Source organism: Bombus affinis, chromosome 1 (assembly GCF_024516045.1).
Source record: "Bombus affinis isolate iyBomAffi1 chromosome 1, iyBomAffi1.2, whole genome shotgun sequence".
NCBI lineage: Eukaryota > Metazoa > Arthropoda > Insecta > Hymenoptera > Apidae > Bombus > Bombus affinis.
In genome coordinates, this window is record NC_066344.1 from 8,670,866 (window position 1) to 8,691,325 (window position 20,460).

General features: G+C 45.4%; 4 protein-coding genes across 4 annotated transcripts in view; 2 read left to right on the top strand and 2 right to left on the bottom strand.

Annotated features, from left to right (window-relative positions):
- LOC126920451 (uncharacterized) overlaps positions 1–2,190 on the bottom strand; it is a 104,420-nt gene extending 102,230 nt beyond the window's left edge. The window contains exon 1 of the mRNA XM_050730821.1: positions 2,186–2,190. The gene's annotated coding sequence lies outside the window, so the exon portion shown is untranslated. The remainder of the gene's footprint in view (positions 1–2,185) is intronic.
- The window catches only part of LOC126920420 (ankyrin repeat domain-containing protein SOWAHB-like), a 97,307-nt gene extending 86,700 nt beyond the window's left edge, over positions 1–10,607 (bottom strand). The window contains exons 1-4 of the mRNA XM_050730760.1: positions 10,437–10,607; positions 10,202–10,263; positions 9,455–9,844; positions 8,455–8,604 (exon numbers count right to left, since the gene is read on the bottom strand). Coding sequence (XP_050586717.1) covers positions 8,455–8,604; positions 9,455–9,844; positions 10,202–10,263; positions 10,437–10,563 — 729 coding nt within the window. The 5' untranslated portion in view covers positions 10,564–10,607. The remainder of the gene's footprint in view (positions 1–8,454; positions 8,605–9,454; positions 9,845–10,201; positions 10,264–10,436) is intronic.
- LOC126919129 (uncharacterized) overlaps positions 1–17,406 on the top strand; it is a 102,074-nt gene extending 84,668 nt beyond the window's left edge. The window contains exons 2-4 of the mRNA XM_050727853.1: positions 16,493–16,536; positions 16,596–16,714; positions 17,191–17,406. Of these exons, the coding sequence (XP_050583810.1) occupies positions 16,493–16,536; positions 16,596–16,714; positions 17,191–17,344 (317 nt within the window). The 3' untranslated portion in view covers positions 17,345–17,406. The remainder of the gene's footprint in view (positions 1–16,492; positions 16,537–16,595; positions 16,715–17,190) is intronic.
- Positions 17,407–18,044: 638 nt separating this feature from the next.
- LOC126920255 (homeobox protein caupolican-like) overlaps positions 18,045–20,460 on the top strand; it is a 75,473-nt gene continuing 73,057 nt past the window's right edge. The window contains exon 1 of the mRNA XM_050730351.1: positions 18,045–18,260. Coding sequence (XP_050586308.1) covers positions 18,150–18,260 — 111 coding nt within the window. The 5' untranslated portion in view covers positions 18,045–18,149. The remainder of the gene's footprint in view (positions 18,261–20,460) is intronic.

Genomic DNA, 20,460 nt, shown 5'->3' on the forward strand with positions numbered 1-20,460 from the left:
CTGCTCTCGATATTCGATTGTAAAGAGATGGATGATGGATGTGGTAAAAATTCTTTGGATCAAAAATTAACAAATTTTACGTCGGATAAATGAAAAGATACTTGTATAGAGACAATGAAGGTATCTTGTAAAACACTAGGATATTCTTTTTTTCTGCTTTGTTGTTTGGTTTCAAGACAAAAAATCTACAGTATGCAAATGCGTTTTATCTAATTCGAATGCACTACTCAGAATAATTGGAAGATTCTATTGCATCGACCAAGCGTGCGGACAACCAGTTTAATTGTAAAGTATAAACAGGATTACAAATAGAATATTTATTTTAACACGTGGACTATGAAACTCGAAAGATACAGAAGTTTCTTAACGCAAAACGTTTAATACGAATCACAAGGATAATTATGAAATTCGAAAGAACCAATAATGGAATTGTTCCTTGGGTCAGAGCAATTTTTTATATCGAAGTACGAAGAGACTGGGTGCCGAGCACGCTCGACAAGGCAAGCATCGAACGATTACACGACGCCAGAGAAATTCGACATAGAGACGATTATTAGCTGAGCCGGCGCTATGGTGGAATTGGGAGTAATTCATAACCGGCAGCTCGTATTTTCGCGAAGCGGCACGTCGAATTTGGTCCGGATAGAGAACATGCAGCATCGACGCTGCTCCGCACCTCCCATCCTCCGGCCGGCCTCCGTTGACAGGATTATATTCGTAGGTACCTATCGTGTTCCTCGGTGTAGCTCGGTCCCGCAATACGCGTCACGCGATCATATTCTCGTCGACTAATAAATTTACCATGGTGCTCGAGCGCACAACTATCGTACGAATGTCGTCGGTCGATTGTCCTGCCGGCAGTGTCACTGTTTCAAGGACCTTCTACAATGCTAATCGACGCGATTCTACTCCGACGAAATGATTCTGTGAGCCATTATGGTTGTCACTCAACCACCGGATTATTCCAAGATTATTCGAAATTATTTCTCTCTATCCTTATCTTATTCCTAACGTTCAAAAATACACTACGTTCATTCATGAATTTCCTTTCGGTTATAAGCAAATCCACTAATGAAAGAAACGACGTAAGCTCACGACGATCAGGCTTAACCATCCTCGAGCGTAGTTTCGTCTCCTAACGAGTTTATCGCATCCTCTTTAACGTTATTAACACGGGCTAACGAACTGGAAGTGCCGAGTCACCGAGGTCCTCCGCCAAACGCGGAGCCACGGTTCCACCAGGTACGCGTACACACCTGTACGTGTGCCCGTGTCTACCTGTGTACGTATGGAAGTCTATACACACGGGCTTGTAAGTGCAGGGCGAGAGCAGGCGCTCGACGGGACAGGTTACGTGTATAAGGTGGGATAAAGGTACGTATAGGTACAGGTCGGCCTGTCTGTGCGGCCCTGATACCCCAGTCTCTGGGCTAATTCCGAGGTGTAATCTGCGGGTACCATCTCAATGGATTAGCATATAGATAGCGAGGTGGGCTGACCGTATATATACGCGCCTAGACTACGTCGCAGGACGTAGCCATGTCCGTTTTGGTCTCGTGTCCTCTGTACGTAAGGGGGTCAGCTGGTGCTACGCTGCAACACCCCCGCAATTGCAGCGGATGAACCCCGAGCGCCTCTTGTACATCGAACACCCGTCCAGAACTAATTATCAGAACAGTAGATCAATCGTCGCGTCTAATGAACCATTTCCTTTACCGTGTCCCTGCTTGATGCATCGCTGGGAAACCAGTCAAAAGAAACACTCCGTCAACAATCTCTCATGATCCTTTTCTTCGAGGAATCAACTTGAGAGTTTGTACGTACCAAAGAACGATGCAAAAAACGATCGAGATACGGTCGAGCGTATTGTTTCCACGAAGACGGCCTCTAATGCAAAGGAGGAGGGAATAGAGTATACTGGCACGAAGTGTGACCGACATGAATGGCAGTTTGCCATTGGCAGCGGCCACGTGGGGAGGAGTAGACGAGGACGAGGACCGAATATTTCGCTGGAGGTGATTCGGTCGCGAGGTAATTTGTGCTCACAGCGGGGCTGAGCAAACATGCGCAACAGGGGTGCCTCGAAAAATTAAATAACCCGATGACTGGTCACATTCTCCGACACGCGGCATATACAGCAACCAAGAGGAACGTGCACACGTACACGCACACTGTGGAACTTTGGCCGTTCGAAGATGTCCGCGAGAAGGGCGCCTCGGTTGAATGACGTGGCCCTCTGCCGTTCTGCTTCTCCATCGTTCTCCCATTTTCTTCGAGCACGACCGAGCGATGCCAGGCTACGGTCGGATATCCCTGGGGAACGGCGTGGTCCCAATAGAAGCTAGGACGGGCCCCGGGACTCAGGGCCCAAGGAGCGAGCGCCGGCCTCCCGCGGACTTATGAATACAAATAGCCGCTCACTGCGCGACTCAGATTCCTGATAAGGTACACTCCTGGCTTACCGGTACCATGGACTAGCATAAAGTACGAGCTTAGGTCCTCGCGGCCACCGAGGCACCAGCGTTTAACGGAAGATTATCCTCGCGGCGAAGAAAGATTCGCATCGGACGATATCGTCCTTGTATCGGTTGAAAGAAAGGACTCCGGAATGTCATGCAGACGACCTCGCGAGACTCTCTGAGAGATCGAACCGAGGGCGGACCAACCGTATCGGTTTCTCTACACGGACGGTGAAAGAGACATTATTAACTTCCAACAGATATGCTTCTTCCAAGGAACAAGGCGTTTAAGCGAGAACCCGATCGTCGATATATTCGAAGATAAAATAACGGTCGTTCAGCTGACAGAAGATACCTAAGTTTGGGTTATATTTCTAGGAGAAATTGTAGAACGTAACGGAAGCACAATGGAAAATAATTCTAAAGTATCTTCAGGCTAGAATACACACATTCGATGGAAAGAAACGTTTCTTAATTCTTACATTCTTCGTCCGAATGAACGTTTGTTAATAAGACATTCGACGATTTCCAGAAATTAATCTGAATATTTCAATATAACGTATGTACTGAAAAGTGTAATCGGAATTCGCAACGATCCGCACCCTTCTTTCCTGCGACTGTGGAATGCATTTTACAGTGCCGATAACAAATTACGCGTCTTCATCCATGTTCTGCCTTCCAAGCAGAAAGGAATGCCATCGCTCGATCGGTCATTCCCCGGTTTCATCCGGTCGATCAGTAAGAAGATACCTACGCTCCTGCCGTGCGTTTCAGGATTGGAGACAGTATCTGCCTTTATCTGCGGCTAATGTCGTGTAAGAACTACGCCTCCTTCGATCTACTGACAACCATTTGTTCAGACACTCTTGACCACGAGACGCGGCCTGACTCAAAACTTTCTAATGAATTTACAATGTATGTCTCCCTTGTCTTTGATAAAAATAAAGGACGAACTGTTATAAGGACGATGAATTACAATACGCACAGTCACGAAACAAAACACTATGATTTCTTTCCTCTCTTGCTTCTCTTCTGCGTGAGAATCTTCGTTTTCTATAATTCGTTTGATAGCTTCCACGTCGACCGAACACAGATTCGTTCAATTTGTCAATGGAAGGTCATCGAGCGGACCTACGCCTAGGCGGTAAAAAAAAAAAAATCCCTGTCCCATAACCGGACCACCAAGAACGACGTGACCCGGAAGGGTGGAGACTCGTTCGCTATCGTGACAGTCACAATCAGTTTTCGACGCATTCTCTGACTGTCACAACGGGAGACGGACACCCGCCGACGAAGGTACTTAGTCTCCGGTGAATGGTGCGTACGAAACGAAGAAATCAAGCGATTCGACTCGGTACAGTTGTTTCTATTACGACAAATGTCCTTCGCATTTTTTAGTACCTTATCAAATTTCGATCGTCCTAGCGAAGTTAGTTATGGACGACTATTAACGTTTTCTGATTGAAAAGAAAAAAACGAATAGAATCTCCATTGCGATGTTTGAAAAGACGAATCAAACGAATGAGATATACTTAATGGGTATCTTTATTTAGAGATACACACGGAATGAAAAATAGTAGGGTTACAGCTATTTTTTGTCACCTCTCCATCAGTATACAGTCACCTTTGCATGAAGACATTAAAAATTCCTGCGGAAGCGCGAGGGCGTACGGCACGAGGCGGCCGTTAAGCAAACAAATTTAATGCGCGTGTAGAACGGCACCAATTTAAATGATAATGCGCGCTATGTATGCTTCCAAGATTAACTCGTAATAGGCTGGAATAAATGTCGGCAGACCTGTTAGGCGTATCTAGCACTGTTACATGGGGAACAGTAGGTGCTAACTACTTCTGTAGACAAGCTTGTTTATATTGGTGCGCCGTGTATCTCGGAAGGTACGGGTGAATTTGTCCTGTGCTCGATGGCGTCAAGGAAATTGGGTCGCGCATCATCGCGTCCGCCGATCTCGATATTCTTGTTTGCCGATAAATTATTACCCAGTCGAACGACCCCACCACCCTTCGACGCGACTTGTAATTATCTGGACCGGTTATTAAATTTTATCGACGTCTGACTATCATAGAATCGACAATCTATCAGAGAATATTTCCTGACGAATTAAATATCTATGATATTCGACCTATCTATGTGTCACGTTAGATTTGATTACAAGAAGAAAGAGAGACCTAATAGAGAAAAGCAAGTTTCTTATTTACGAAACGCGATCATTTGTCACTGGAGTTCGACTCGATTCGTTTAATTAAGAGAACAGGACATAAACCAATTTACTTTTACCAAGGTTCCACGATATCAGTCTATCTGTAGCGTGTCAAGAACCAATGAACCATTAATAACGTCTCCCAAACTTGTACCAACGAAAGAACGACGAAAATATTTCACCGGTGTACGTAATACTTTCCCTAATTCGACGTCGATATCATCGCTCAGGTAATATCGTATCCGTTTCGCGCGGCGCTCATTGATTAAATTCCGGGAGAAAAGTACGGTCTCGTAACTGGGATAAAAAGCATCGCAAAGACGATGATAGCGTGCAAAGGTCGAAGAGTCTTCGAACTATGAGGTAAGTTTGCCTCTGGGGGTGTCTTGTCGATGTTGTCGCGGATGGGATCATGCAAGCTGTGCTCTCCCCACCCCTCGAGCCTCGCCCGTTCTACGTCGGTGAACCTCTTTGCATATACATTCTGTAAGATTACTTTGTGCGGTTTACACCCTCGACCCAGCCACGGCGTAGCTGCTGCTCGTCCTTCAGTACGCCGAACGCCTCGCAGCCCTCGACGAGAGCTCGCTCCTTTTGCCAGGAGGCAAACTACCCTGCAAGTTTCACCTAGAAGGTCCCTAATGTATGCGGAACTATACGAGAGAAATTCCAAGTTCGGCATGCCCGTGTTAGGTACCTTTACGATGAGTATCTAGCACGGTCTCGCTCTTTCTCCCGACTCCAGGAAAGGACGAACTACCGACAAGACTACACCGTAGAAGAGGCGAACACGCGTGATCCTAATTAGAACGCGTCCTCCTCCAAGTGTCGAAGTAAAAGCAGCTTTCTTGTTGCTTCGTTCCGCGTGCCACTCCGCCCGCGAGCATTCAAGAGCGTAAGTTGCGGAAGAAAGCGCGGTATCATCGAAAAACAAACGATGTTTCTTCCCGTTGGATGACCAGACCGACGTGGACGCATAAAGTTTCGACGTAGCGTTAACGCCGCCGGAATACCACCCCGTTACAACGGATATTGTATTCTGTGAAAAGAGCAAGGAATATACATACGATTACGAAAATTCTCACGGAGATACAACTCTTAATAGTATTCTTTACCACCCACATTTTCAGCGAATTTACATAAAAACGAGCCAGGGCTCTGTAGCCCCGAAGCCCGATGACTACGAATAACCGCATTAACTTGGTGGCATCGTTTTAATATTTCCTTTCTTTGGCGCGAACGAGGAGTTACGAAACACTTTAGTAACTCGGAAGTAAATTGTTCTGCTCCAAATCTGACTTGTTTCTATAAATCCACTATACACACAGGCTACAAGTAAAATATGATCATTAAGTGATCAGTAATTATCAACCAAATGTAACTTAGTAACTTAGTAAACCAACTAATAGAAGAGTAAGTAAACAAGCAAATAGATGGCACAAAAACGTTTCTAATATATACATATAAAAAATAAATCAGCAAGACCCACACCAAGAAAATATTCGTGCAAATAAAAATTACCATCGCTTTAAAGACAAATGTATTTCCAAACATGTGAGAGCCCTCTCGGTCACGATTCCCATGGCTCACCCTAATCGTCGACGTCACGGTGCTATAATCATTCGTCGACACGTAGCCACGGCTGCATTCAATGACCTATAACGAGGCTTTCGAAGAAAGCACGACGGAAAATTACGTGAAACGTGTTGATGCGACGACCGGCTGGCAAACGACGCGGCACGCGACACAACGCTAGACGAAGGGCTCATTAAGGATGCGGAGGGCGGAATACCATGGCCATGCTGCATGATAATTACAGCAAAGAAAGCTCCGACCCGGCGGACGCCTTGCCTCTCGAGAGAGCTCCCAAGAGATTACAGGATGTCCGGAGGCGAGAGGATTCTCTCGGCATGTCCCGAAACCCTATCCACGCTCACGACTAATAAAAATTAACAACCGGCCGGTTGGATTCGTACATGAAAGACGGACCGCCACAAATAGATGATGACAGCTGAATAATAAATAATTATCGTTGGGCCCACGCGCCACCCGTGAGCTCTTTTGCGGCGAGCGAAACATAAACGATCACTGCGTTCCAAACGATTCGTATTTCCGGTTGACTTTACATCGCTTACACGTTAGAGATATCGGATAATCTTTCTCATAAAACGGACAGATTTTTAGTAGCGTTTCTTTCGGAGAATGAACAATCTAAATACCGGAATTGTAGGCGACCCAGACAATATTCTATTGTTCCACGATCCTCCAGAATATACATACATACAATGAATATGAAAATTCTTGGGAATATGTACATGTGTCGAGGTCCTTACGGTATGTTTTCGTCGGTGAGTTGTGCAACGTTGGAGCATTACGAGCACGATCAGAACTTCTTCCGATTGCCACGAAGGGTTCCACGTGGCCGATCCTTTTAATCGTTCGGCACGATAAACATATCGAAATTATGATGGAGGATCGAGCGCGTAAAGGACGAGCGGTGGTGATCGTGCAAGCTTTGCGGCCGCGGCGGAAAGGATCCTCTCGTTCCCGCCGCGTCTGCCTCCTCCACTTTTAATTTTCAGGCGCGGCTAATTATGATTTACGGCAACATCGACGCAACATCCTGATCGGTACGCGAGATACCGCCCGCAGGATATTCAAATGCGATGAATATTGCTCGCCGCGATAAACGGCGCACGAACAGCGACAGACGAGATGAGAAACAGAAAGAAAGAGAAAGCGAGAGGGTGGAACGACGGGAGAGCAGATAGAGAAAGATGCAAAGGAGCTGACTGGCGGGAGGCGCGCGTGTAAAGGATACGAGAAAAGGATTCTTAGTAGTCTATTCGGTATGCAAGATGAGCGGTCAGACCTGTACGCACCGCATCCCTTCTTCGCCAAATAAAAAAAAAAGGAGGTATATCCTTGCGTGTGGATTATTCGATATATCGAGAGCCGGCTGTCCACCATGCTCGCCTCGAATCGTTCGCTTTTTCTCCGATAACTCAGTGTCAAACGTGAAACGGCAGCAGATGGGTAGTTATGATTTGAAAGCAAAACGTTTAAGAACACCTTGTGTTATTAACCGATCTTATCTCGAGGAAATAAAAGATACTTATTTATAACTGAGGAGCTGCTTGATACGTGTTCTCACATGAATTACATCCGCGTGAAGATCATAGTCAGATAATATAAGCTTTCTGTTAGAGTAAAGTAATTTGTCGATATCTTATACGAAGCGAGGGATACGTCAGAGAATTAGCCACATGATTACGCCGTTTGTATGTTTAATAACTGTTTTAAAACATACCTCGTGTATACACGAATATACACGCACTTTCGAATAATTAACTTCGTGCAAATGAATATATCGTATGATATTAATAATAAACATCAATATCCATTATTCCCGGAATTACTACGCTTCGTCTCTCAGTTCTTTCCCTCTGAGTATTTTTTCACCTTGCCACGTGCTAGTTCTTACACTCGTGCGACTCGTTCAAGTTTTACAATCGCTCTGCTCCGTTATTTCATACCCTCGATTACCAATCGCGATTAGGAAGTTATCAAGGGGCACCTTATAGCGTGGAATGTATCGTGAAGCGTCAAATTTGTTAGTCAATGAACCGAATGGCCACGGGGTATAATTTTACGAAAGAACGGCAAAATAATTGCCTCGACTCTAATGTTATGACGATGAAAGAAAAATACTCCGGCGAGCATGACTGATCGTCTTAAGAGGAAGAAAGGCAAAAAATTATTAGATTATCGGTTACCTTGTCAGATCGCTTTTTAGTAGGTGTGATAGTGCCGTTAGGCCTGCCTTGGAGATCGGTTTCGCTAGCCATCCGGTTGAAACGTTGCATCCGCTCGCGGAAGCTTAATTGCTCGGTTGAGCCCGGATTCGTCGCGACGGCCTCATCTTCCTGCATGTTTAATATCTCGGATTGTCAAGACTCAGAGAATAGTAACACGTAACGCTACGTCCAGCTACTGATAAAAGGCGGAACCAACAACGAAACAGCAACAGAGTAACACAGAAAGGGTGACAAAAAACCATGTGCTAACATATAAATATTCGACGAGACTAGTGCACGCTAAATAGAGGTGCTTATCTATGTCATACTATCATGCTACAATACTAATTAAAGCGACACATCAATACTCGTGGTATCTAAGCATGCTAAATAACTGCGAGAACAATGACAGTTGTGAAAATAAGATTTTCGATTATTTATGACGAGGATACCAGTGTCGTTATGCAAGAACGTTAAGCTTTCGATAGAGGATGAGGAACACCAGTGTCGAGTGTGCTGCGTACGCTATCATACCGCGTAAGTGACATTTACTGTAACCATGAACACCTTTCTACATAACCAAACCATGTACACGCAACACTATTGCGCAATAATACCAAAATTATCTGGCCTCGGTAATTACCCGATAAAGCGAAAACGTGTTCAACCATTTTATCGTTTGCACACTTATTTACATATACGACCACAACCAGGACACTATAGGCAGAACATATACTACGTGGCTTGCGTGTGTACGAGAAACGTGAACTTTTATCAAACACTTGTATACCTTGACGAGTTATGATTGCCGTATTATAAAAGAATCTCAGTCAGAACATGAAAAAATTGATATCCTTTTAATTAACTAGTTAATTAAACTTGACCAAATGATACCGCACCTCCCCTTCCTTTACATAATCCGAATAAAATTTCACGTTTCCTTTTATTTTGAATTTACTTGTATAAGGCAAATACTGACCTTGATAACAGCCTCTGATCCTCCCTTATTCTTGTCCACGTTCTCCTTATTCTCGATCTTGATCTTATCTTGACTTTTACGGCGTGGCGGTACGGGAGGTGACGATGTTGAAAATCCGGTCTCGACTTGATCAACGCCATTTTTCTGTGCACTGATAGCGACTTCTTCGCGGAAGAAATTCGAACACGATTCCTCGCGATGTGCGTTCGTATTATTCGACGGCGGACTGAGGGGTGCGGGAGGTGGGGCCCGGTAGGGTGGCGGAACTCGTAACGGAGAAACCGGGGTAGATATGTCGGCAGTGGAAATAGGTGATCCAATTTGATCCGGAGACGACAGTTGCAGAGAATTTAGACGATATTTCTTCTTCAGAACCAAATATCTTTCACCCTGCACGAGCAATTTCGTTATGATGCATGGATAGACTCGACTTCGCATTATGAACGAACATAAGTATTACGTTTTGCGAATTTACCATTCGAATATTTAAACGTTATATATCAACATTAGCTTTCTTGCACCTTTATTTGTCTAAATAAAAAGAATACCTAGTACGCTTTACGACGATATATATAGTACGCAGTGTTCGATAAGAAATAGTAAGAAAATCTTGGAGAAAAAGCTTCCTAGATAACCTCATTTTCCAACAATTGCGCGAAGTACATATTGGAAAAACCGGCAACGTCGCAAAACGTGCAACAAGTCGCTGCTGTCAAGGCGGAAGGAAATTGCTACTCGATGACGCACCTCTTCGTTCTTTATAGTAGCCAGGGTGTTTACATACTCCTTGAACCGATTTCGTGCCTCGACTGCAATGTAAATTTGTGCAATATTCACTAAGTATCGTTAGATTTGACTCCCGGTGTGACGAGTATTAAAATCTGCCTGTGTTTACACACAGCACACCGTGTAACATCAGGGTCACACCTTGCGAAAGTGAGACAGTGATCCGACTACGTCGTATATCAGATTTTCAGCATACCTCGTGTTTCCGGATCCGTTAGGAACTTCTTGAAGTGCTTCACCAGATCGTGATTACGAGCAGTGCCCCCATTTTCCAATAAATATTCGCGAATCTCTTCGATAGACAGTTCACTGGGCGTCGCCATCTTGTCACTACTGGTCGGCACAGCAGCGCCACTATCTTCACTGCCTCGCTGTGCCGTCGATAAAGACGACCTCTGTGTCGCACGATACACGCAATGAATTCAGAACGCATTACAACTGGACTCCGATTCTGTTAATCGAAGGCAACTGATACATACGTAATTTTTCTAAATCCAATATAGCTAACTAGAAGATATACGTCTAGTACGTATTAATATACTGTAGATGGTAGTATCGTGAAAACCTTCCATCGCATTGTACATCATTGGAACAAGTGAGCGATGTCTAATTGCTACTTAAAAATGCAAATAAAAATTATGTATGCGTGAAAATGCATACATGAACGCAACGTGTAATTTCTTCCTTTAATAATGTACTAACGAACTGTAATCATATTGCACCGCAAAAAAATTGTTAACATCATTAGTAACGAGTGCAATCGTTACTCCTCATGCATAACACATAATAGCAGTCAATTTAATTGTATTATAATCGTGTAGGATGCGATAGAATATGTAACGCGCGATCCAGCTGCTAGCTCGCATCCCATGTCGCGATACACGTACATAAAAACCAGCGGCCACGCGAAAACCGATTTTTCACTTCGGAGCCGAACGTATTAACCGTCGATGGAACTAGATATTTGATTCTGCCCGCGCAAATAGACGATTCGTAAAACCTTTTAGCAGCCCGACGCGTTATATTCCATCGATGCAAACATCCGGCTGACGAACCCGTCGCACAAACTAATGTGAATAACCGTGCACAGCCAGATAGAGCTTTAAACTTTAAACACTGCGATTTAAGTGCTGCTATTACGCATCGACGATGGTCGATGAAGTAATTCACTTTTGTTACGTTATCTGATACATTTACAAGTTCGAATCAAACGGACCACTATTAATTTTTTAATTACATACTACACGAAACGTATAACTTAAAATTAAAACTGGTGCCATAATTCACGTTAACTAGATGATACAATAAATGCTGCTGTATGTATATTTGAAATGAGAAGCACTACTAACTACCCAAGGGTGCCATTAAGATCAGTACCTTGGGAGCCAAGGTTATCGTACGTGTAAGTTAAAATTATATGTTCTCGATTGCACATCTATTATTCGACATTAAAAGGAACACGCACCCTGACGTTTTGTTGTGACGAGATATTAAAAATGATAGGCGATGATAAAATCTTGCGCGAAAGTTACTTAATTTATAACAAGATCGGATAGTCAAGCCTTTTAATGGTGTTGATATAATCATCACGATGCCTGGATACGACAGACAAAGAAGAAAGTCTATGATTTGCATAATACGTATAGTCTTGAACAAGATTATCCAGATAATCACGGAGTTATAATGAGAACAGTTCTTCGCAGCAATGTTTTGTAATGAAGAAAATGGCCTTACTAATCACCTACCGTGTGTAAAAATATATACAAGCTACAAAAGACGAAGGGAGAACACTAGAAGGGACGGAGTATACGTGCGGCACGCATATGCGTGTCCACGGACAGGAAGCGTCGTGGTGCCTTTATAATTAAACTCCTTTTATCGGCGATATTCTAATGAAATGACGACTAATGATTGAGCTCGATCCGCGTAACACTCTGCAACGGTCAAACGATTCACGAGTTAAATAAATAACTTTTCAAGTATTGTTAATGGTTGCTATCGTTTCGCCGAAATGACAATGCTGTTAAACACGACCATGAACGCGCATTAAGCGTATTCTGTAACACCGCTTTACAAGGATCATCAGGATCAGAGATCGGCTCGATTAAAATAATTACAACCGCGAGGATACGGATTTGTGTCTCTGCAGAGAAAAGGGAAAAATGGTTTACCACGCCAAATAACAATATCAGGGATCTCGTGGAGATCAGATGGTAATCTTTTGACCGCGGTAGCCAACACGCAGCGTGTTCTTTGATACAATTCTAAACCCGGCAGGATTGATGCACGAGATTGGCCGTGGTATTTCCGTGAACAAAATGTGTGCACCAAGAGGTCGTCCGGGGGCGAAGCGGTTGCAGCAAGAAGAACGAGCGGCCAAGAACGAGGACAAAGGAATCGCGTCGACGCCCCGTGGCCCCGTAGGTGCATCCACGATATCATCTACCCATGTTCCCTTGCGTTATGCTTATGCTCGTGCATACGTAAAAGATGCGCGAGCCTGCAGCCGCTGCAGCGCTTTATCCGTCTGGTGCAAACTGCAAAAGAGTTCGTGTGATCTACCGCCCAGTGATATGTCGCCGCTGGGATTCCGACGAGAACCGCAAGCTTCTTTTCTTTCCCCTTCCCCACCCTCCCTATAATTCTCCCAACCCGTTTGTTCTCGCGCCATTTTAATTAATTCTTGGACAATGCAACAGGGGAATGCTTTTTTACTGTACACGTTTATCCGAGCGTGTACAAGAATTCATTATGTAATGTATGGTTTCCGCCAACTTCTTTTACTTTCGACCAACGTGAAACGTTACTTCAACGCACACTTGCTCCTTTGTAACCGTGAATCCTGCTCGCATACAAGGTGTGCCTTTATTAATGCCAAACGTTTTCGACAACAAGTTTATTCAGACGAGACACGTTTAACTCGACTTTCAACTCGCGTCCCCATTTTCTTTTTTCCATTTTAAAAATTCTAACAACGACTACGTAAAACGCAAATAGGTAATGTCAACATTTCGGTAGGCTCTGTTCCGCAACAGAAGCTAGTCGTTTTCGAATAGAAGTATAGTTTGAAAACGAACTGTTGTATTTCGTATAACCTCACCCCATACATGAAAGTATTGGATATGTTATACTATACCATTGGTTTTCATGCAACAAAACCAAACCGCGAAGCAGATCCATCGATGTAGCACGGTTGTTACTCGATCGAGCTATTCGCATAATTGACTCTATTCGCGAAAGAACAACCGCGATAAAGGGTCTACGTTTTCCGTTTTTAGCTTTTTTTTCAAATGAAATCCTTTTCCTGTTGTGGTTTACCGGAACGTATGTATCTCGCAGCGAGGAGAACGGGGCGGAACGAGAGAACTAACGCCAGCTCGGTTTTTGTCAAAGATTCCAGAGGAACGTTACGTAGGGATATCGTGAGTTACTCGCGTGTATGCACGCACGAACTAAGAAACGCGCGGTGGAGGTGCAAATGCGCTCGCGTCGCTGGCAAAAAACAGCTTCTAGATCATGCTGTCCTCTCCACGGATGGCAAGCAACGCCGACGTGTAACAGTAAATTCGACCTGAACCCGATGACGGACTTCGCGCTCTCTATCGTTTTTGCCATATAAAGGGTCGCAATGGTAGCGCGTATCCAACAGGAGCGACTTATATATTCGTCCATAATTGGAGCGGCTGCACTCACTCGAATTGGCTACGATATAAAACATCCCGTATAAAGAGCGTACTTTGGCAGGTTTCTTGCACGGTTTTTACTCCGCGTACCTTTGGTGGTCTCGTTAGAAGGACAGTGGGAGGTCCGCGGGAAAAACGGCAATAACAGACAACAAAGCCAGCGCGTATCTAGTCGAACTCGTCGTCTCGATCCCCTAAAAACCGTGTTTCGAGGAGACGAGTGAAAAAAAGTGAAGCCAGTGGTCGAACGTCACGTCCGTCGAGGTCGATTCCGCACAATTATTACGGTATTATACGCTGCATTATACATTAAGGTCCGATCATTCAGTTCTGAAACAGTTATCGCGATTAATGTACACAGCTAACGAGTCCGTAACTCTACGTTCGAGGAATAAATTTCGTTCGAAACATGAGAGATACGCGTCGCAAGCTAAGATACGGTATAATGCATCGAGCTTCCTTTCGGTGGCTACGTATACCGCACGGCAGCCAACGTAAAACGTTTCGCTGAACAGAGTTATGGGCTCTAATGAGTCGAGGGGTTAAAGCGCGAGTCCCGATCCTCACTGCAAAAGAAGAGAGCTAAAACCCTATCGGACCGTTCAATCTATCCTGACTACCGTTTACCACGGCATCGTTTAAAGTGGCCACAGGTGCTCGCCCGTATATACGCTCGTTCCACGTACCAAAAAAAGAACGAATATAAGGACTGTGAAGCAGCCGATGCCCGCGAGTATGACCACCGAGAGCTGTATGTTTGGCTTTCTCATAGTTTTACCGGATGATTTTTAGTACTTGATCGTAGCGGCTCCGGTTTGTCGGCGAAAAGCCAGTTCGGACTTCAAAGATTCGCGATCGAGCACTTGGCTCTATACAGGCATTACATATTATCATGGCTGGTATCCAACCGAAGCGCGCGTGTCCCCTTCGTTGACGTCGTAAAGCGGCTTTCCGTGCATACAAAGTCGAGGGCTCGATCAACACTCTACGGGGTCGCGTTGTCGTTGGTGGTTAGAGGTCCATGAAAAGAGCAAAGTATACCTTGGCGCGGCTAATAGCTGCGCATTTTTTATTCGGCAATACATATACCACGGAAATTGACCGACTGTTTGCCCGAACGTTTCACGCGAAACATTTAACACGCGATCATAGATCAATATCTCGTATAAATACATGTCCTATTTCAGAGGAAAAGCACGGTCGACGGTTTATTTCATTTATTTATTTTTTATTAAACGACGCGCCATCCCAATAGAACTATCCGAAATATAAATATCGTCGGGAATTTTTCAAAATGACTAACGATTGGAGCAGTCATTCGGAGAGTTTTCAATGTGGCAGCAATTGCGTTTATCGATGCCCCGACGTTCCACGAGAATGTCACAGTCTGTTGCGATCAATCTTTGACATCGATGTGACAACCCGTGCTATTTCAGAGTGTGTCCGCGCGATAATAGCGACTGCCAAGTGGCGACTATTAGTAGAATTTTAAGCCAGGTACGCCAGTCGACGCGAACGGTAGCAGTCAAATTAAAACGCGTCCCGCCAATGGAGGGAATTTCGCAAAACAAACAAAAAAGAAATTAAAAAGTGAAGCAATGGCTGGACTGTATGAACGTCGAGCTACCAGTGGTGGGTACACTGGGTACGAAGAAGGGCCGAAAATACTATTAACGATTCGTGTCGCTGTCAGTAACGACGCATTAACGCATTCATATCGCATTCCAACCCTTCGTTCGACTGCAGCTTGCTGCTCGATGTCCTCGCGCTCGTTCTTTCTTCTTTTCTTTTGTACGCGTCTCGTTACTCGCGCGCTCACTCGTGTTAAGTCGCGCACTGCCGTGTAGCTTGCGCGAACAGCGGAAAAGTATTCGTGGCTATCAAAGAGTACACAGCCGGACAACGCGTTAAATATATGTCAAGTTGTAAGCTCGCGAAAAATCTGTCCAACGCTTTGCTCGTGCTGGTGCTATCGGTGAGTATCGCTGGTAAAAAGTGTGAAACTCTAACTATAGGGTTTCGTTGACGTACGTGAACTGTCATTACGCTCGAGGTGTAACACGCGTTTCCGAAACGAGTGTGCACCTATCGCGCGAATCACTCTTCTCCGCTATATTACGATTTGTCGTGCATAGTAACGAACGTCGCAAGAAACGCTGGAAAAAGTTACAGGCAACGCGCCGGTGACAGCGTGTAATAACGCGCCTGCTAAACCGCTAATCTACTCCCATAAAATATTTCTCGCGTTCCACGACTTCTGTACAATATGAATGCATAGTAAACAGTGGATGACGCACGATAACGACAGGTACAATTAACGTTTTTTCAACCCACCTGCGAGCTTATTACGAAACCAGTCACGAAGAGTTCCCGTGAAAAATCTTACCTCGATGCAACGAGGAAGTGGAGGACGTTCTCGAAGACAAAGTATCATAGACTGATGTTTATGCGCGCAGTGCACTCGCGTAAAATATATGTTTCGCGTAAATGCGGATAGGATGTGCGCATTTTTTCACTGCGTCCTATTCCAATTGAAAAATATAAATCTAAGTTTAATGTAAATTTACAGGTACGAACGAGCTGGTTAAAGACAAGAACATGTCAATGCAAATGGCACGCACTCGCGATGGTTGATCGAGACATGGAAGAGGGAACATCCGGCTCTTTGAGAGGACGTTCGTTCACGATCACAGGGCACCCTTTGCAAGTTCACGCAAGAGGTTCGCGTTGTCTCAGAGAGACCGCTACGCCGCCCACGTCGTCGCCGATTACCGGGAGGTATACGTGAAAGGTAAGGGCAGTTCGATCATGGATAACGATCGTTTATCGGCGCCAGCGAGCTATCGTCCTCTGTCCCCGTGTCGACAGATCGATTCGAGGAAATGGAGAATTGCGGTAATTGCGATAAGTAACGCAATATACGTTAGTCGAAAAGAACGACTCGGCGGTAGAGGAAGGGTGTTAATCGCCGGTCAGGAGATTTACAGCGTGCATCGATATCCTGTGTGTTCGATTGACCGAACGGAATGACGTAGAGAGGACGATTTCCGTGACGCGAGGGCGTCGTCATTTACATTTCCTAAGATGTCATCGCGGAAACGTAGACGGAATCGTGAAGCTTGTTCGCTTAACCCACACAGAGGCTGGAAGCAGAAGTACAAAGTCACGTTCTCCGAGCGGCGTAGACGCGCGGGAAAGGTACATCGAGGGGAGCAGCGGTTAAACGAAGGACGTAAAAACATCGGGTATGACGGAATATAAGTGAAATCGGAATAATTACAGGCGGCACGGACGCAAATCCTGCAATACGGTAGTCAGTAGGCGGTATGGCCTACCAACAGGCGCATACAGGTATACGCAAGCTCTTTGTCGGACGGAGGTGGAGTACGGGTTATATTGGCGCCACCTCCTGCACGGTTAAGCGAGCGACTAGGGCAGACTTACGCCTTACGCCTCTCTCTCTCCCTCTCTCTTTTCCCCTTTCTCCAGCTCTCTGACTATTCGTATCTCGTTCTCCCTCGTTGGTTTGCCCCTCGACACCTCTCGCTCGCTCGAATGCTCGCTTACTCCGGTCTGTTCCGTTCTGTTCTCTGCTCTTCTCTCCTCTCTCTCCCCTCTTTCGGCGGCTTGCTCGCTCGCTCGCGCGCTCTGCCCTCTCGTCCCTCTCCGCTGATGCTGCAACTCCGGCTCGGCTAACCCAACCTAACCCGCGGGCCAACTTCATTCCACGCCGACTGACCACCACCGACGGCCGTCGTCGTCCTCGACGCCGTCGTCGTCGTCATAGAACGCGGGTCACGCGACACGCCGTGTCGACGGTTACCGTGTGTTCGTGCGTTCTCCGTTCGGTTTTTTCGCGCGTCGTCCGTCTACGACTACCTCGAACTGCTATACGTATCCCGGTTCACGAGTGACAGAGTTCCGGCTGCGGAGACAGCCATCGTGAGAGGGAGAAAGAAGGAACGCTTGGTAATAGAAAAGAAAAGAAAAGCTAGAGTGACCAAGCGTGTCTAGATATAGTTTCCGGTTTTTCCACGAAACCAGCTGTTAAGGGAGAAAATCAGAGAGGGAAAGAGAAAGAGAGAGAGAGAGGGAGATCTGGGAACCAGACAATCGACCAGGAGAAACAGATTGATCCGAGTCGCGACGTCCCGCCGCGCGGATTTTGTGTCTCGTTCGCCCCGAAGACATTTGAACAGGAAGGAGGAGGAAGAGGAGGGACGATCATGGACATATCGGAAGATTGCTGGGACCACGTGGGACTGCTTCAAGAGGTTTCCGCCACGGAACCACCCCCGCCACCACCCGCTCCCGACTTCCTAATTCAGCAACAGGAGGTGAGCAGTTGATTTCTTTTTTCCTCGCTGCTACGATACTCTCGTGATCGGGATATTCGATCGATTCGGTCCGCGGTCGAACGAAAAAAGCGTGGGAGATCGGGATCGAACCGTTACAGTTTTTGCAAACACCGGTATCCTTTCGCTTCGAATCGAAAGAGAAATCACGTGTGCGTTAAGATCGATAGGAACCGGTACGGATGATTTACGTTACTGATTTATTACATTTTTTTCCGTGCTAATGCGTTATTATCGTGTAATAGGCGACCATTTACATTTTTGCGCAACTTTTTACCCGATAGTATAGTGTTTAAACTAATTAGAAGACTTGTATATTAGGTGAAGCTATATTTTAAATAATTTACACGGAGCACAGGTGGATTGCACTGTCGCGCGTTATCATAATAACATAGTATACTGGTTTAGTTCCGCTGGAACGTTGAAACATTCACCATAGTGCGTTCCATGAAACGAATATAGAAAATTGTACGACGTTTTAAAAAATTGTCGTGAGAATTGATAACAACGACAGCGTGAATCAATTTAACCTCCGCGAATACTCTGCAGAGTATACCGGTGAGATCGATACTTCGTATGCTCGAATGGAATCGGTAAAAAGAGTTCGAACGACTCTATTCTCGCAAAAAATAGATACACTCTATATGACAATATAATTTAAACTCCGTTAACCAATTCCGATTATAGATGTGGAATAAAATCTGTGTTACCCCTTAATTGACGCATTACAATTAAAAGCATGTTCTCGTGCACGCGATCATCGGGGGGCTAGCTTTATCGCGGGCACGATGCCATCGACACGATGCACTTTTCTCCGGAACAATTCCGCCAACGACATCGGATCAGTTTTATCGAATTAACTATTCGATATGTGTACCCGGTAACGTGATTAAATCGTCCTTATAGTTCACGCGAATTCGAAAGTTAGCTCGAACGTATCTTTCACCGCTAATTTTTCAAGTGATTTTCGATTTCGGATCTCGACTCTGCTAAAACACGGGGCGTGTTAGCCGTTTCGTGCTTCGTTATTAATTCGTTGCCACTCTAAAAGCATCGTGTTTCGAAGCGGAACGTGACACGAGTGTAAAAACTTGGCTAAGTGAAGCTCCAAAATCGAAAAAAAGGGAGCCAGCTGTTCCGTGCCTTTCCGCCTTTCAATTTCTCTGTTTATTTAACTAGAGCAACCTGCAATAATCCTACGAAGGAGTTTATGGATGGGTCGATGAGAGCAGAACGAAAAATTTAGATATCGTTATGGTCGCTGACGAGGAGCGTAGTGGCTAGGGTGGCTCGGGTAAGTCGAAGCTAGAGGAAAAGCACGAGAAAGGGCGAAAGAGAGAGAACGGAAGACGAGGCAGCTCATTCCGTTTCAATTTCGGGGGTCTCGTGTAACGAGCTCTCGCGGTGGAACAGCATGGGTCTATAGGGCGTTGGTTACGGTGCCCTGTAATCATCCTGGAAATTATAGGCATTTAGCCGGGCATGAATGAGCGGATAGGAAAGTTTAAGAAGATATCGGTGGCATCGGTGTGTCAGAGGCGCGTGCAGCATCGACGGCCCGATGCTCTCGGTCCCCCTTCGAGAAGTTCTCTCGTCAACCCTACCTCGAGTCTGCTGTGCCGCCAATTTCTAAAGGCACCTGCAGCTGCAATGTAAGACCCGATCAAGGCCCAGATTCACCTTCGATGTATTCCGTTCTTGGCATCTTTTCTCTCCCCTGGCCCCGATCGACCCCCGAGTACGTGTGCGTGTGTACACGGACAAAATTCTGGGACACGAACTATCGGGCTCGGTTAATTCTTCTTCCCTCTCGACGGACGACGATAATAACTGCGGCAACATAAGTTGCAATCAGCTGTCCATTTGTATGGGTGTGTACATTAAGCGGCACGCACACTCGCGTGTGCATTATTATGATAAACGATTATATACGCGTATGTATATAGATATACGATGATTGCGTACACTCGGCCATGTAGAATCCGTGTGCCGCTGCCGTTATTATTATTAAATTGCTTCCTTAGTGCACGCGAAGAATTATAAACAACCGATCGAGCGTGGTCCGCGACGATACTGGCCGTACCGGAACGCAGTTAAGCTTCCTCGCAGCGATTTTAATACGCTTCGCAAGATTAAAACATTAAAAGCTTCTTGCCAGCACCGGAGACGCGATTTACCCCCG